The sequence below is a fragment of the Alligator mississippiensis genome, chromosome 11, assembly GCF_030867095.1.
Source record: "Alligator mississippiensis isolate rAllMis1 chromosome 11, rAllMis1, whole genome shotgun sequence".
In the NCBI taxonomy this organism is placed as follows: domain Eukaryota; kingdom Metazoa; phylum Chordata; order Crocodylia; family Alligatoridae; genus Alligator; species Alligator mississippiensis.
The window spans coordinates 12289333-12304910 of NC_081834.1; the positions used below are offsets into that span (position 1 = coordinate 12289333).

The 15578-nt window shown below is 44.4% G+C and overlaps 1 protein-coding gene across 2 annotated transcripts in view; it reads right to left on the minus strand.

Moving 5' to 3' along the window:
* Nucleotides 1-15578, minus strand: part of SV2B (synaptic vesicle glycoprotein 2B) — a 105981-nt gene that overhangs the window by 13582 nt on the left and 76821 nt on the right. For both annotated transcript variants that reach the window (XM_019477881.2, XM_006257888.4), the window contains exons 3-9: nucleotides 11905-12085; nucleotides 10807-10958; nucleotides 7587-7720; nucleotides 6862-6951; nucleotides 2717-2827; nucleotides 1708-1796; nucleotides 236-400 (exon numbers count right to left, since the gene is read on the minus strand). In XM_019477881.2, coding sequence (XP_019333426.1) covers nucleotides 236-400; nucleotides 1708-1796; nucleotides 2717-2827; nucleotides 6862-6951; nucleotides 7587-7720; nucleotides 10807-10958; nucleotides 11905-12085 — 922 coding nt within the window. The remainder of the gene's footprint in view (nucleotides 1-235; nucleotides 401-1707; nucleotides 1797-2716; nucleotides 2828-6861; nucleotides 6952-7586; nucleotides 7721-10806; nucleotides 10959-11904; nucleotides 12086-15578) is intronic.

Here is a 15578-nt window from a genome sequence, read left to right on the forward strand (position 1 = left end):
AAGCAAAACTGTAGTATCTACCTCCCTCTGAAGTATCTTCCCCCTAACACTGTTTTGATGTATTTACCCTGCATCTCTGTAAGGCAATGTAGCACTATTACCCCCATGCTGGAGCACACGAAACAAGGCATAGAGAGCTTAAGTGACATGTCAGCACCAATAGCTGCACCAATAGCATCCTTCCTCTCAGTCTCATGCTTTCAGATGCAAAAGAAACTAGGTCACAGTTACTTACGTGTCATTAATATATTCCACATTTGTATGGATCTGGTTTTCCAGTGTGAAGTTGAAGGTGGCGTTTGATATCTTGTCGTTAGTGAAGTTTTGCCGTCGGGATTTATACGCCTCATCTTGGAAATATCGAATCATGTCAGGGAACCAAACAATAAGGCCATAGTAGCTGCAGCACAACAAGCAAAGGGACATGTTGGGGTACAGGATGTGGGTCCTAAAAATACTGTGATATTTTCACAATGTCTTCCATACCATACGGTTCACAGCTTGAAAGCTCCATATTTTGGGTTTTAGTCACAATTTTGAGCTGAGAGCTGGGAAAGGTCTGGAGAGCAAAGTCTTCTAAGTGTCCATAGAAGAGCAATGGCCTGGGCAGAGTCAAAGCAAGTGTTTCAGACCCCACCTTGGAAGGATTTAGGGAACTACCAGGTTTTGAATCTTTGCGACTTATTCTGTCCTCAAATTATCTGCTGAGGCTGCCAGTAGAGAGGGCACTAGTGATGCCAATTGGACATAGCTAAATAACTGTAAACTTCCTGTATAGATTGGCTTAACAACTCATAACCATACCTCTTTTGGTTCACTTTCTATAAACAAGCAGTCAAGTTGCATTAGCAGAGATCCTGGTGGAAAGTAACGGGTTAAGCCGAACACAACCCTCTCTTCCCCTCCCTCCCTCCACCACAGTGCTCATTAAAAGGGAATGTTAAAGTGACTTTCCATAAGCATTTATATCAGACACCTAAAAGTGACACACTTTCACACAGGAACAGAAATGATACCATGTGTGTCATGTAACAAATCTCAATTAACCAGCACGCCATAGAGTTTAAGGAATTCATTTATATTTCCCCCTCATATTTGAATCATACCATAAAACCCACACTCCATTCATGGGCATGCTCCAAAAAGAAAAGGACAAAACATTGCATATGTTTGTTTGTTTTTCCCCATATACACCCTTTTCTAACCCTGTCACCAGAAAATGTCTCCATTGTGGGCATTCATTGACCTTCACATACACTGAGACTATCCTCACCCAGTTTCCATATGCCAATAAAACTGCCATTAGCAATTACTTTTAGACATTGCTGATCGGAGAAGGATTCAGACCAAAGACCTGCAGCTGAAAGGCTCTATATAGCATTATTGAGCCATGCCGTACAAATCCATGTGCATGTGAGGAGGTCCTCAAGTATTGCTTTATTCAACATGTATTGCCATAAAAATTTTAGGAGTAGTCTAATCAAAGAGTAAATCATAGATGCTGAGCAGAGCAAGGCCTATTGTTACAAGGTCTGTCTTTTAAAATAGAGATGGATATGCAAAACTGAATTCTGATAACAATTTATTCACTTGAACAGGTAATTCTGCCCTAATCTAAGATGATGGTTTGTTGTAGATGGACCTTGACTTTAGCAAGACGCCTTCAGAGGGCTCCAAGCCCCTGATAAAGTTAGAGAAGTAACTTACCTCAAGGCCATTGTAAACCAAACCACACCCAGAATCAGGGTGTTCATCTTGTATTTGGCTGTCAAGCAACATAGCACATTATCCCAGACCTACAAATGCACAAGAAAGAGTGAGTCAGGGAAATCGTTGCAGAGATCATAAAAGATTATTTTCTGATCAAACTGTGAACTTAATGTTACAGGATAGAGGGTTTATTTGGGGAAGGTAGGCTGAGGCATTGTATTCCAGTGCTCTTTAGAGCTATGCTTGTAAGAATAGATTGCATACATTTAGGACACAGCATTGATACAGGCTTGCACTCCAGGATAGTTTAGTCTAAACACTTCTACAATGAGTTAGTGTGTGTGTGTGCACAGCACTATAATGCACTGAAAGGATTTGGAGCAGCTCTGCTCTGTGTGTCATAGAGCCTGGTCTTCCAACCATTGAGAGAGATTCTCATTTACTTCATGTGGCAAGGGTTTGTACCTCTGAAGCAGGAAAGTCTAAAAGGAATGGCTATGAAGTTCCTGGGCAGTCATGGTCTGGGTAGTATAATAGCAAATCCTTATGCGGTGAAGAGTCTATATTGTAAGGCTGAAGACTTGATCTCAGCTGGCAGAAGATCAAGGATCCAGCATTATAATTTATCCTGTGCAGTTAGCATTTTCAATAGAATAAGGATTCTGTATTAGGCTTTGTCAGTAGGACATCTCCGCGCAAGTAGAAGGGAAATCAAATGCTTGGGTCATCTGATGCAAGCACTCTGCCTTTAGCGTAGCTTAACTGGCTTGCTTTATGTAGCCAGTCCTTTCAGGAACTGACTGGTGGCTTGTGGTAAAAAAGAATCAGAGTGGACATGTATGTGCATCCATATAGAAAATATTACCAGAGCCCAGACCCATTTCTCCTACATGGTGAACACAAGCGGTGGTTTGAATGCAAATTAGGATCTCAACACACCTAATGCACCAAAGCCTCGAAGCCCAATGGGCAAAAGCTCTTGTAGGATGGTCTTCCTGTTCCGTACCTGTTTGAATGTAGTTGTGAATCTGACCAGCCAGCGCTGGTACCACGTCCCTGTGGAGCTCTGGATTTCAATAAACTCATCTATTTGCTTTGGAGTTTTGATGTGGGCAACCTGGGAATAAAAAGAAAGAAACCAGCCAACGTTTAAACCACTGAATGGACTTGTCTTCTTCCCTTCTGCACAATACTTTTTCTAACGTTGGCTACCGAATGTCCCCTCTTAGTGTTTTGTTTAAATAGGTTTCCATTAAATGCTGAATTGAATGATATTCTCATAAGCTATAAATTTGTCTCTTCCTTTCCCTCTCTTTCTGACACATTTCAAATGTATCGCGTCAACTTTGAATCTTCATTAATTAGGTTGGCATTAAAATCTAAAACTGATACCCATCATGTTTAGCCAGCACCGCAGTATGTGAATGTGATGTCTTTAAGAAACTGAGGAGCGATCAGAGCTGGCAATTACTGCAAAAAGCTCTAAGAACAGTCAATCATGTTTTTAAACAAATTTGCTTCAGCTGTGTCTTCTTGTTCTTGTTTCTCCAGTGCTACTGGCAGGAGCATTCCCTGATACAGCAAGTTTGAAGCATCAGTGTCAGAACAGTGGTGGAGCATGAATTCAAAATGCATAAATGTGAACATTTGCATCAAAAAAGTCATGCAATCAAGGAATGAAGCATGCCCTGTGACCAATTTGTCCAGCCACAGCAGACTGAATTTTGAATACTGTAAGCAGCCCATGAACAGCTAGGAATAGGTCACACAGAAAGTATGTGGTGAATAATTTTCAATAAAGGGCATGTTCAAGAAACCCAGGATGTGTTTGCAAATAAGACAAGGAGGTGAATGTTCATGGTGTAAGTTACTGAATAGGAATGATTCACCCCATTCTGTAGTCAGGCTCTGTATTAAATGTCAGGCCTGGGAAATGTCCCAGGAACAGCTGCTTCAGTACTTTATGGCTGACTGACGCCTGCTGGCCAATCAGAAAATTACAAATTCCAAAAGCTATTACTGACCTTATACACTTCATCCTCACACACAACAATTTCACTTTTAATAATCAACACTTCCTCCAGATGATGGGAACAGCTATGGGCACTAAAATGGCCCCACAGTATGCCAACCTTTTTATGAGCCACCTGGAAGAAGACTTCCTCAAAAACTGCACCATCAAACCCTTGCTATACTTAAGATACATCGATGACATCATCATTTGGACTGAAAACCTGCAATCTCTGATTGAGTTCCATCAGAAATTCAACAGTCACGATCCCTCCATCCGACCTTCTCTAGAATACTCCAGCACCAGCATCTCCTTTGTAGACACGATGATCAGTATCCAGAAGGGTAAAATACAGACCACGTTATACAAGAAACACACAGACCAACATACATATCTGCACAGAACCAGCAATCACCCTAAACACACCAAAAAAGCTGTGATATGCAGCCAAGCCCTCAGATACCACCGCATTTGCACTGAAGAGCACACCCGGGATTGCCACCTCACCAATCTCAAAAAGGCTTTCACCCAACAAGGACACTCGTCCAGAGAGATAGATCACACGTTTGAAAGAGCCACCTGGATACCACGTGAAGAACTGCTGAAGAAAACCCCCCACAAATCGCACACCACTGGTTATGATGTATCACCCCTCCCTTGAACCTGTATGGAAAATCCTCAAACAATTGCAACCCATACTCGAAAGAGACCCTATTCTTAAAAAGATCTTCCCAGAGCCACCCATCCTAGCTTTTAAACAAGCACCGAACCTCGCCAACCTCATCGCCAGAAGCAAACTTCCTCAACCCCAGAACACACCAAAAGGATCCAGACCATGCCAGGACAAGAAATGCAAAACCTGCCCACACATCTCCACCACCTCCACTATTACTACACCCCACAACAGAGCCATCAGCATCCCAGGATCTTACAGCTGCACCTCCAGAAATGTAATATACCTCATCCAATGCACCAAATGCCCTGATGGAAGATATGTAGGAGAGACCAAACAACAACTGCGCACCAGAATGAACGCGCACCGGAAATCCATCAAAGACAGAAATACCCAATTACCGGTGGGGGCACATTTCTCACAGGAGGGCCACTCTCTCTCCAATCTCTCAGTCCTGATCCTCAAGGGAAACTTACACAACACTTCCCAGAGACGAGCCTATGAGCTCCATTTCATCAACCTGCTGGATACTAGAGATCATGGACTAAACATAGACATTGGATTTATGACACATTATAACCTGCCTGACATCTGACTCCCCAGGTATCTCTCCACTTTCATCCCCCTTCTCTCTCTCTCTTCCCCCGCCCCAGCCTGTCTCTCACCCATTGACTCCTCAATCTACATTTTCACTGACTGCCTGTCTTGTATGCACACCAGCCCAGCCGCTGGCCTCTTTACTTTTCATTCCATCCAGGAAGAGCACACACCAACTGCTGAAACTTCCTTAGCCTGACGAAGGGTTTTTGAACCGGAAAGCTTGCTTAATAACTATTCTCCAACTATTTGGGTTGGTCCAATAAAAGATATCAGATTCACCCAAGGAGCCTTGTCTGCCTATGTCCTTAGACCAACACGGCTACAACCTACACCCCTGCAACATATTGCACCGCATTCCCAGAGCCTGTCTGCCTGCCTGCGCCAGTAAATATCAGTCAGTCTCGATTCACTAGCCAAACTCCAGACTTGAAGTCTGGTGTGTCTGATCATTTCAAGATACAGCCAATCTAACATCGCTAGTTGGAACGATGGGCACTGATCAGTGCCGTAGCAATCAGCTGCTCATTAGGAGCCTAGGAACAGAAGACTTCAGATCATCAGATGCTGGAATGAGCACACAGTGCCCCAACATAGGAGTGGTGTCAGATAGGCATAGACAATACACATTTATCAAGGGGTCCCTAAAGTGCCATAAACCCTGCAGGACTGTCTCACATCATAATATGAACCCCCCTGGTGTATCATAGCTAACTACATATGATAAAGGGGACAGGTGGGGCTGGCATGCAGCCGAGGAGAAAGCAGTCCTGCATGTGAGGCATGTGATATCTGGCTCATGCCCAGCTGCACCCCTGCCGATAACTCATCAGGCCATTCCAGTGTTCCAGGAAAGCGAGTTAATGATTTTAGAGCAGGTTGCTTTATTTTCTTTCTTTTTCAGAAGGGTTTTCATCCATCAAATAGCCTGTGCCCAGGAAATAGCACAGGGTCATTAAGCCTCTTGTCTGAACCTGGAGCCTGAACACATTTGAAGGTGCAGTGAATTAATTTCTGAGGGGCTCATTAGTTACAGACACCCTTTCTCAGTGACTTGTCTAAGCGGTGAGGCCTGCCTTGTTTGCACTGATAAGCTGAGCTTTGCATCCAGACGTGCCTCCTTTTCTTCTCGCCATCCTCCCGTGAAACGTATGTGCCTTCTCATACATAGCACCTGAAATCACAGACTGTTTCCTGGCTACTTCACTGACCACTTACAACCAAATTACTGTAATGTACAATTAACCCCACCACACACCGTCTGTCTGCTTGCTAAATTAGACTGTGTCCATGTTTCGACCTTTTTCACACAGAGCATTGGTCCAGTGCATAATAACCATTCACCTTACTTTCCCTCAGAGAGATTAAAAGCTGGATATGAAGCAGATGGAGTTTTGGAAGCTCATTAGGAAGTACACGGAGTTTAATCACAGTTTGATTAGAAGCCGGAATAGGGAAAGGAGTCATCGGCATTTCCCACAACTAATGTCTCTCCTGTTCATTTTTTCTGAGGGCAGAACAATTAGGCAAGTGAGTGCAACCAGAAAACCAGTGGGGTCTACATTGTGTTTTGTCCCTATGAATGTACAGCTCTCACTAACAGCTCTTGGGGCTGATCAGCTGCTGCAGAAAGAGGTTGGCGTGTGACTTAGTAAGTGCCACTATCATGTTCTCACCTTCTCCCGTCTGACACCCTGCAGGTCAAATAATAAATGGGACACTGGAGATCCCACTGGGTAGAATTAATTAAGGGGCCATCATCCCTGAAGGCAAATAACAAACCAGCTCGGAGTATAAGACGCTTCATATGTCAATGTCCCCACTAACAAGGAGTATAAATCATCCCCTTCCCCGGGGAAACCACACTCACTGTGAACACTCTCTCCGGCTCCCCCTTGGCTCGCATGTTGGTGTCATGAACTTGCTTGAGAATCATCCAGGCTTCATCATGTTTACCTGTCTGGGAACATGAAAGGAAGAAATATGCCCAGTTAGCCCGGTCTCCATATACCCTGGGGTAAAGTGGTGTGCCTCAGTTGCTCCATCTATAAAATAGGGCTAAATTATTCTTGCCTTGCTGGGGTTCTAAGACTTAATCTGTGTATGTAAACTTCTTTGAGAGCTTGAGATGCAAGATACCACCACGTGCACTAAACCAACTACTTGCTGTACCCTTGTCTGTGTATGCACTGAAATCCAATCCCCATGTCTTTTCTCCTAATCATGTTTCTTGCCTTTCACTCTTGCAACCAGATCCACTGTTTACATTCCCAAAATGCATGTTATGTTTGGATCTTATCCACAAAGCCTTTGATGGATTTAAAAACCCCGTGTCTGTTCATTCTTCTTATTGTTCACTGTGGATGTTAGCATTCAAGTGTGATATGCTAGAAGAATGTGAGTAGCAACATGGTACAGCGGGCCAGAAATGAGACTGTGAAGCCAAGTATGTCTCTGTCTCTGAGTCTGTGTGCATTTATGTGAGTGTGTGTGGTGGGTACATGAGCAGAACACATTACTCACAGTGGCCCCTCATGTGTCAGGAGGGACCAGGTGCCCTCTGTTAAAAATCTGATTGCAGTTGAGTCATCTTACCTCCAGCAAAAAACGTGGGCTTTCGGGCATGAATTTTAATGCTATCAGTGAAGAGATACAGGGCAGAACACAGACCAGTACAAAAACCCTCCAGCTGTGGAACTGGTACTTGGTCCCCATACCGAAACCCCAACCTGTAAACAACAAAAGGAAAGGAGTCAAAATTCTGGCCATTAATATAGATTGATCTCTCTCTCTCTTCCTCATAGCTACAAACCAGACCCTACAGGTCTGCAAATGATGATGATAGGCTGACGATTTCTCATCTGATGAAAGATGAACTACTCCTAGTAATGGATTCCCCTTGTGGCCTCCATCAAATGGTTCAATAGATAACAGCCTATGAGTTCATATTCATTACAGACAACGGAATGGATTATCACCACGTTCCTGTCTTTTTAAAGACTTTCTTTAACTTTCAGTTCAGAAAGCACGCTGGTAATGAGGCTACAGCTACCACGAAGGTGCCTACAAAGGGAACAGAGGGTCCAGTAGTGCTGTTTATAACACGTCTACTGCCTCTTTCCCCCTTACAAATAATTTCACATACTTAGCCCTTCTCTGTACTTCAAGGCACCTTGGAGAGAACAAAATACACAACATATCGAGGAGGAAAGCAGTCGTCCCCATTTTAAAGATGAGGATGGGATGATGGATGATTTCCAGAAACACACAATCAGGAGTTGGAATTGAAACTCCAAGGCTCTGGGCTTTAGTCTTATATTTAGGTTACACGTTGCTCTGGGATCTCCCTTGGTCTCTGACAGGGCCAGAGAGTAAGGCCAAAAAAGGGGCTGAGAGTTCAACTTTAAAGATTCAAATGGCAGCTGCACCAAAGCAGATGTTTCTTTTTTTTCTCCCCACAAGCCAGCATGAATCAAAGACCCAACTAAAATAGATCTTTAATCAAAACTCTCTTTTCTCAGTTTGCCTTCCCAGACAAAACTCATAGGGGGAGAAATGTGCATTTCAAACATTGCTTTTTCCACTCTCTTTCTTTCTCACAATACTGAACTAAACAAGTTGCGGACTTTTTAGCAATCAGAACTCCATCGGCCACAGCGCTATCCTCAGTCAATCAAGTCCCAAACAGGATGGAACAAGGGGATAGCAGAAAGGACAACTGTACAGCGCAGGAACCAGATGTACTAACAACAGACAGACACAGTGCGGAGACACCAATTGCAAGATTCAAGTATTACCTTTTAAGGGCTTCTTTGGTTTCTTTAAATCACATTTGCAAATAATGAATGGGTTTCAGCCCAACCCCATTGCACTGTAGTTGACGTGTCTGTTCCAAGAGTCTGAATGTACTATTACTGGCCAAAACTGTGATAATTTTTAAATACTAGACACCACAGATGGATAGATATTTTAGTCTTCCTTCACGGCCTCTTTGCCCTGTCCTACTTTTCTCCAACAGGATTTTGCAAGCAGTTGGTATTACTGGATCCTAGATAGGGCATTAATCTTTTTGATTAGATATTCATGGGCTGATGTGTTCCTACATTATGTGTAATGAGTTACCAGGAGAATCATATGACGTGAAGCTTTTCCTTCCTAACAACACTACATTTCAGAGACCTCACATCTCTTCTCTCAGCCAGGATCCCAGCACATTTATGTTCTAGAGAGACACAATCACAAAAAAACCCACCTGGAATCTGGCTAAGAAAAGTGGGAATATGATAGCTTTGCTCATTTAGCCCTGTATTAAAATCATAGGATTGGAAGAGACTTCCATGGCCACCTAACCCACCCCCTACCCCTGTTACTAGCAATTAAAAGCAGAAGTGCAGATGGGCTGAGCCTGTCACTGATAAAGGCCGTGGATTAATGAGCAAATGGCCACACCTGACTGCATGGTGCAGCAGGCCTGGCCAGGGGAACAGAAGTAGGAACAAGATTTGAGAGAGGAAGCCTCTTAGGGAAGTAGGGCCTGTGGGCTGCTTTGATAAAACAGAGAGACTTCTTATTTCTTTTGTGGAATAGCTTGTACCTTTTGGCTTATTGCTTTGATTTGATTTGGACTTGTGAACTGGAGAACTGGTTGGTCCTACAAGGGGAGGAGAAAGCTGGGGATAGGGGTTTGGGTGGGACTCCACCGGACCCCACCCCACCCCTTTTGTTTTTCATAGGGGCTAAAATACAACCCCAAGCCACATGGGGAACCCTAGCACATGGAGATGGAATCCTAAAATGTTGAGAGATGACCACTGAGGCCAGGCCTAAAGTCTGGAAGCTAAGGTCTTCATAAGGTGGACATAGATATAGAGAAAAAAGGAGACTAGGCTTTAACAACTGGAGCCCTGACAAGCTCTCAGAAACCCACAGGGACAATCCCAGGAAAGGGAGTGCACTGTGTGGGTGTGCAGGGGCAAAAGGACCCAAGTACGGTGATGGGTCTGGTAGAGCCAGCCAGGCAGTCTGTGAAGCTGCTGCCAGTCCTACGATTTCCTTCCACTTCCCAACATACAGCAACATCAAAGTCGTGGCAGGAAAGTAACAGAAGCATAGGCAGGTTGAGAGAAAGTTGGGGAAGAGCAGTGTGGGCTCTACCTACCTTACACCCCTGTATCAAATATAGGATATACTATTCCTATTGGGGTATGTAAGAGTTGCTACTTATTGGCAATTGTTTGGCTGAGCATGAACAGAAGTCATGGAGTTTCAGTCAAACCCTCCCCAAGTTTGGAGGTATACAGATTTGGGTCTGGTGCTTGGCAATTCATGAAGAGAGGACAGTAGCTGCAATCTGCAGTACTAGAAGTGTGATATACTTGTTGTCTTTGCTCCAACAGAGCCTTTCCCACTTCCTGGGTGTCTACATGTGTGTTACTGTGCAGTAACTAATTGGGTGTAATGCAGTTACTACTGCAGTAACTAATTGGGCATAAATTTGATACCTGGATGGTGCAGGTGCATGGTGCAAGTATCACATTTATGCTCAAGTCAACATAACTCACCATATTTACTGTGCAGTATGGGTGTGCACATGTAGACGTGCACCTGTACCGTGAAGCAATTTCAGTTACTGTGCAGTAAATGCACACATGTAGACATGACCAATGTGTTTAGGATGGACACTTCATCAGATATAACACTTCTCTATTTTCTGTGTTGCTAACATGTGGCTGGGTGAGTATGAACATATTCTGTGCATGCAGGCCTAGGGGTATTGATATGGTGTTCTCCAGAATAGAAACCTCAAAGCATTTACCGTAGTGTGGAATGATGCTCCAAGCCATTGCTGAGGCATAAATGCCACCAACCATCCAGAACATGCAGAGCCAGCTCAGGTGTTCTCCTCTCTTCTCACGAGAAAGGAATTCAGAGAAATAGGCAAACACAATAGGGAGGGATCCCCCAATACTGGGAAGAAGAAAAAAATATCAGACAGGAAGAATACAGGTCTTCAGGAAACAAGATCTCTCACCAGCCAAAGTGTCTTAGAGTAAAGGTGGAGCCTACTTTTTCCTTCGGCAACTCAGCAGAACCCACGGTCATTCTCCTGCATGGAGAATCATTGGCAAGACTATGATGCTAGCTAGCTTCCTCTGTCATCCTGTTCTTGGATATCAAGGAGGGACATGAAGCTTGTTATGAGCAGAAAATGGGTTTCAATGTACATTGTGAATGTAATGCTGTGCTGCTTTATCCAGAGAGGACCTGCTGAGCCTTTGCGCTGTAGCCACTTGTCCTGTCTGAAACTGCAGAACTGAGCATAGGAGCACGACCTCATTTTACAGTGGCAACCAAGAGCCAGCCAGTAGAAACAGCTTACGGTGGCTATTGGCTTCAGCAGATCCAGTCTGCTCATCTCTAGCAAGGACCAGTTCTGTAATTCCCCTTATCCATCCTCTGCACTTAGTCCGAGGGAAAATGTTTATGGAGCCATAGTGGCTGCTACGTTATTGGTGTCTTGCACCTCTCTGGAACAACAGGGAGAGCTCCGGTCCCAGTAGACAATCATCTACATTGCAAGGTACACCCGTCACTACCCTTATTAACAATATCAGCATGAAGACTGAGACTTCTGAGTCTTTCCAACAGGTACCTGGGCCTGACATGCTGAGTAAATGCTATCACCCCCCATGCTGTTTTGTGCAGTGGCTAAGATCTCTGCCTTCAGGGCTATCAATACTCCAAGCACTAAATTTATTTTATGCAGCACAAAACAAGAAAATGTATCTGGCAGCTTCTGCCTGTCCGTGTAGAACCAGCAGTTAGTCCGTCCATTGCCTCGGCCTCTGTGTGAACTGCTACAAGTCCCTCCATCAGAACAATTAGCTGATGGGCTAAAGACAGAGGTACCCACCCGAAGCCAGAGATAAGGCGGCAGAAAAGGAAGAATCCATATCCTTGGGTGAAGGAGGAGAGAAAAACAAAGGCAGCGTTGATCGCAAGCGATATGATGAGGCATTTCCTTCTTCCCAGTTTGTCTGCCAGGCCACCCCACATGACAGCCCCCACCATCATGCCCAGGTAGACTATCAGGCCTAGTGAAAAGAGAGAGACAGGGAGACAAGGCAGTTAGCAACATCCTCTCAGGTGTTTGGTGCAGTAGAATTTGACATCTCACATGTGTCTTCACGTTCAAAGTGTTTTCCACAAAATCTTAACCAGCTACCAGCCATGGGCTCTGATGAGAGGAGGATGGTTATTGAAACACCCAACCAGCCTGAATGCCTGCAAGTGCCTAAAATACACAGCCTCTTGAGAGAAACAATATTGTTTGGCAGGTACCAATGTGGATAATGCTTCTTCTCTGAGTACCAGGTATTTGCTTACATGTCCTCTTATGAGAGAAGAGTTTACGGGAATCGACAGAGTCACCGCCATGTTCGAGGGAGTCAAATTATGACATGTGAATATTCAAATACCCATGAGTTTGGAGAAAACAATGTTGACATATGTTTGGAAAGCCCCTGGCACTTCACAGCTGCCAGCAATGATCAGTATAAATAAAGCTAAGAATAAGTCATATTTAACAAATGGGATACATCCAGTTCTAAAACCCAAAGGTCCCAGGTAATTAACAGTCTATTACTTCTAGGATCTGCATATTAACAAGTCAGACTGGCTCCTGAAGCCAAGACCGGCTGAATTGTATTCCTGACTGTGCCAGTGATTCACTGTGTGACCCTGCATCTCTTTGCCTCTGTTTCTCCATATGTACAATGGGGATAATGACCTTGGCTTTCCAGGGCTGTTGTAAGAGCTGAAAATGTAAGGTCAAGTGTTTAAGTTGGTTGGGTGTTTTTTACCCTCTAGTCTGACATGGTTCCAGGTAACAAAAAACACCCGACTCACTCAGCTTCAGGGGACGTCTGTTTTCCACCATAAGAAAATGAGATCTTTGGCATTGTCCAAGTGTCTGCACTACATAATGTGTTGTTGTGCAGAGATAACCAAACTCTAAACCAATGTGCAAGCAGTTTTGCTGCAGTCTTGCTGAGCTGCACCCAGGCTAATTTACCTTGCCAAAGCTAGTTAGTTCAGCTATCGCTACACTGTGCTACAGCGTGCAGTAAAGACATACCCTCATTTGAGCAGACACAGAGACTTCTCTTCCCTACCTCACCGGTCACTCATCCCCCAGCACGCCAGCAACAGCCTGGCCTAAGCAGCTTATAACGCACGTGTCCCCAGTACGTGCCACTAACTATCAAACAGGAGTCTGTCTTAGCTCCACTAACCCAAGGGTATGGCTGGAGAAGCATCCTGAGCTCCTGCCTATTTTTCATGAAACATTGACAGAGCAGAGAGACGGTTAAAGATAGGAAGAAACTCTTTGCTGGTTACACCCAAGTTGCCCTTTAATTATGCCATCTTCGACACACTCTGGCTTTCACTGCTTCCCCAGGAAGGGCCATCCCATCTAGTCTGACCTTCTGTTTAACACAAGCAATAGGATTTCATCTATTTACTTCTGTACTGAGGCAATCACATGGTTGAAGCCTTTTCCAGAAAGGCATCCAGCCTTGATTCAAAGACTTCAAGAGATGGAGCATCCATCACTTACTTCCCTTGGTACCATATTCCCATAAGTAGTCATCCTCCTTGTGTACAAAGCTGTTTCTTATTGTTTATTTGACTAAACATTTAAAAAAAATATATATTTGTCTGGTTTTATCCTATAGCAACCGATTCTTTAAAAGATGGTTTTAGTCACTATTTTAATGCTATATTTAAACTGAAAAGAATTGGCTTAGCCACAGACAGGAACAGGCAAGCCCCTCACATGGCATGCAGCTCTCTACCATACCCTTGAAAGGAAGGCAATTCAGCTTTTCTCACCCATTCAGCTCTTGACCACCCCGCTGAAACGGCCAATAGAAGAGCCATTAGGAGGGGTGGACACTGGTCCGAGTTGGACCAGCTCATTCACTTCACATCCCTGCCTCCCTAAAGATCCAGGGATTCATGTAAAGATGCATGAATAATTGCGTTCAGAGCCTCACGCTGCTCTTCGACACAGGCCCGCAAGAGTCTTACCCATGTAAGGGCAGTTGGATCACATGCTGAGCATTAAAATCCGGGTGATGTGCAGTGTGTGTAGGTGCTAGCAGGGCTGGAAAAAAATTGATCAGGCAGAGTGAGATGATTTGATTTGCATTGCTGTAAGGAAAAAACCCCTGGGGATCAATCAATCCAGCTACTGCCGGCATATGGCGTGAACCTGTGAAAACAACACATTGTGGCTTGGTTTGATCTCCAGCTTTCAGTTCTTTGTTTAAGCTGTTTCTATTAGCAAATTCCCTTCAGCAGGGGAAAATGCAATAAAGGAAATAGTCATTCAGGGAGAGTTACCTAGCTGACCCTTTGAATTAGCCCAGATGAGGCAGGAACATCATTATCCGGTTTCATTCCATTGAAGCTGGCATAACTGATTTACCCCAGTTCAAGGATATGTCTCTTCAAGTTCAGTGCCTTTGTTGCTGTATGACTCTGCAGTTACTACCCCAAAAGCCCAGGACTGAACTGTCTGGTGGCCAAGTGGTTATTCATGAGATGCTCTGATTCCCGAAAGCCCAGTTAGACTGCGAGGTCCAAACAACACCACATTAAAGGAAATATCACAGCATCGGCAATGCCAGAGCTAATATATTGGGAATGAGATGCAGAACTGTTTCACCATCTTCAAGCTGAAGGATCACACAATAGTTTAGGGGGAACCCTAATTCAACACTGACTTCTCCTCCATGGTCTCTTCAGCACTACTGTAATAAAAGGCATAAAACCTTGACATGACCTTGATTTTGCAATTTGTATTCTCTTTTTAGCTCATGAGAACTGTCCAAATTACACCCTCCAGGAAGGCTCACATGCAAAAAAAAGACTTGGGTGCAGTAGAGTTAAGGGCTGTAAGCCCCATCTTGTAGGTGCCAGAACCTCATAGTAGAAGCCAAACCTTGTGTTAGGAATTGAAACTCCTGGTATGTTGAATGGAGAGAGTTAACAGACTCAGATGAGACAAGCAAAGTGAGTTGGGAGCTGCCTAGAGATAGCCAGCATGTTATGCTACTCAGAGCTCAGCATACTCATCCCTATAGACCACCTCCTTCCTCTTGAGATGAATGGTCTGGAGCCCTCCCCTTGGAAACAGGTGCCTATATCTTTGCTTTCAAAAATGGAGCAAGGATACTCTTTCCTTCTAAAACACAGAGGAGGTGGGGTTGCTTGTGGCCACACTCTTTTGCATAATAATACAAGGGTTAGAGCACTCACCTAGGCTATGGGAGATCCAGGTTCTCTCCCCCTCTACCTGAGAGACAAGCCCATATCACAAGCCTAGAGCACTCTTGTTTCCTCCTGAGGAATCTGTGCAACTGGGCAGAACAGACTTCTAGGGAGTCACAGAGCCGGGGAGAGAGCATGACTCGGTGGTCTGGTGGTTATGGTCAAGGAAAGGGGAGAGATGGATTCCAGCCAGTAGCTCCGACCAGGACTGAGCCGCTCACAAGAAAAGAAGTGTTGTGAATGTGGAAT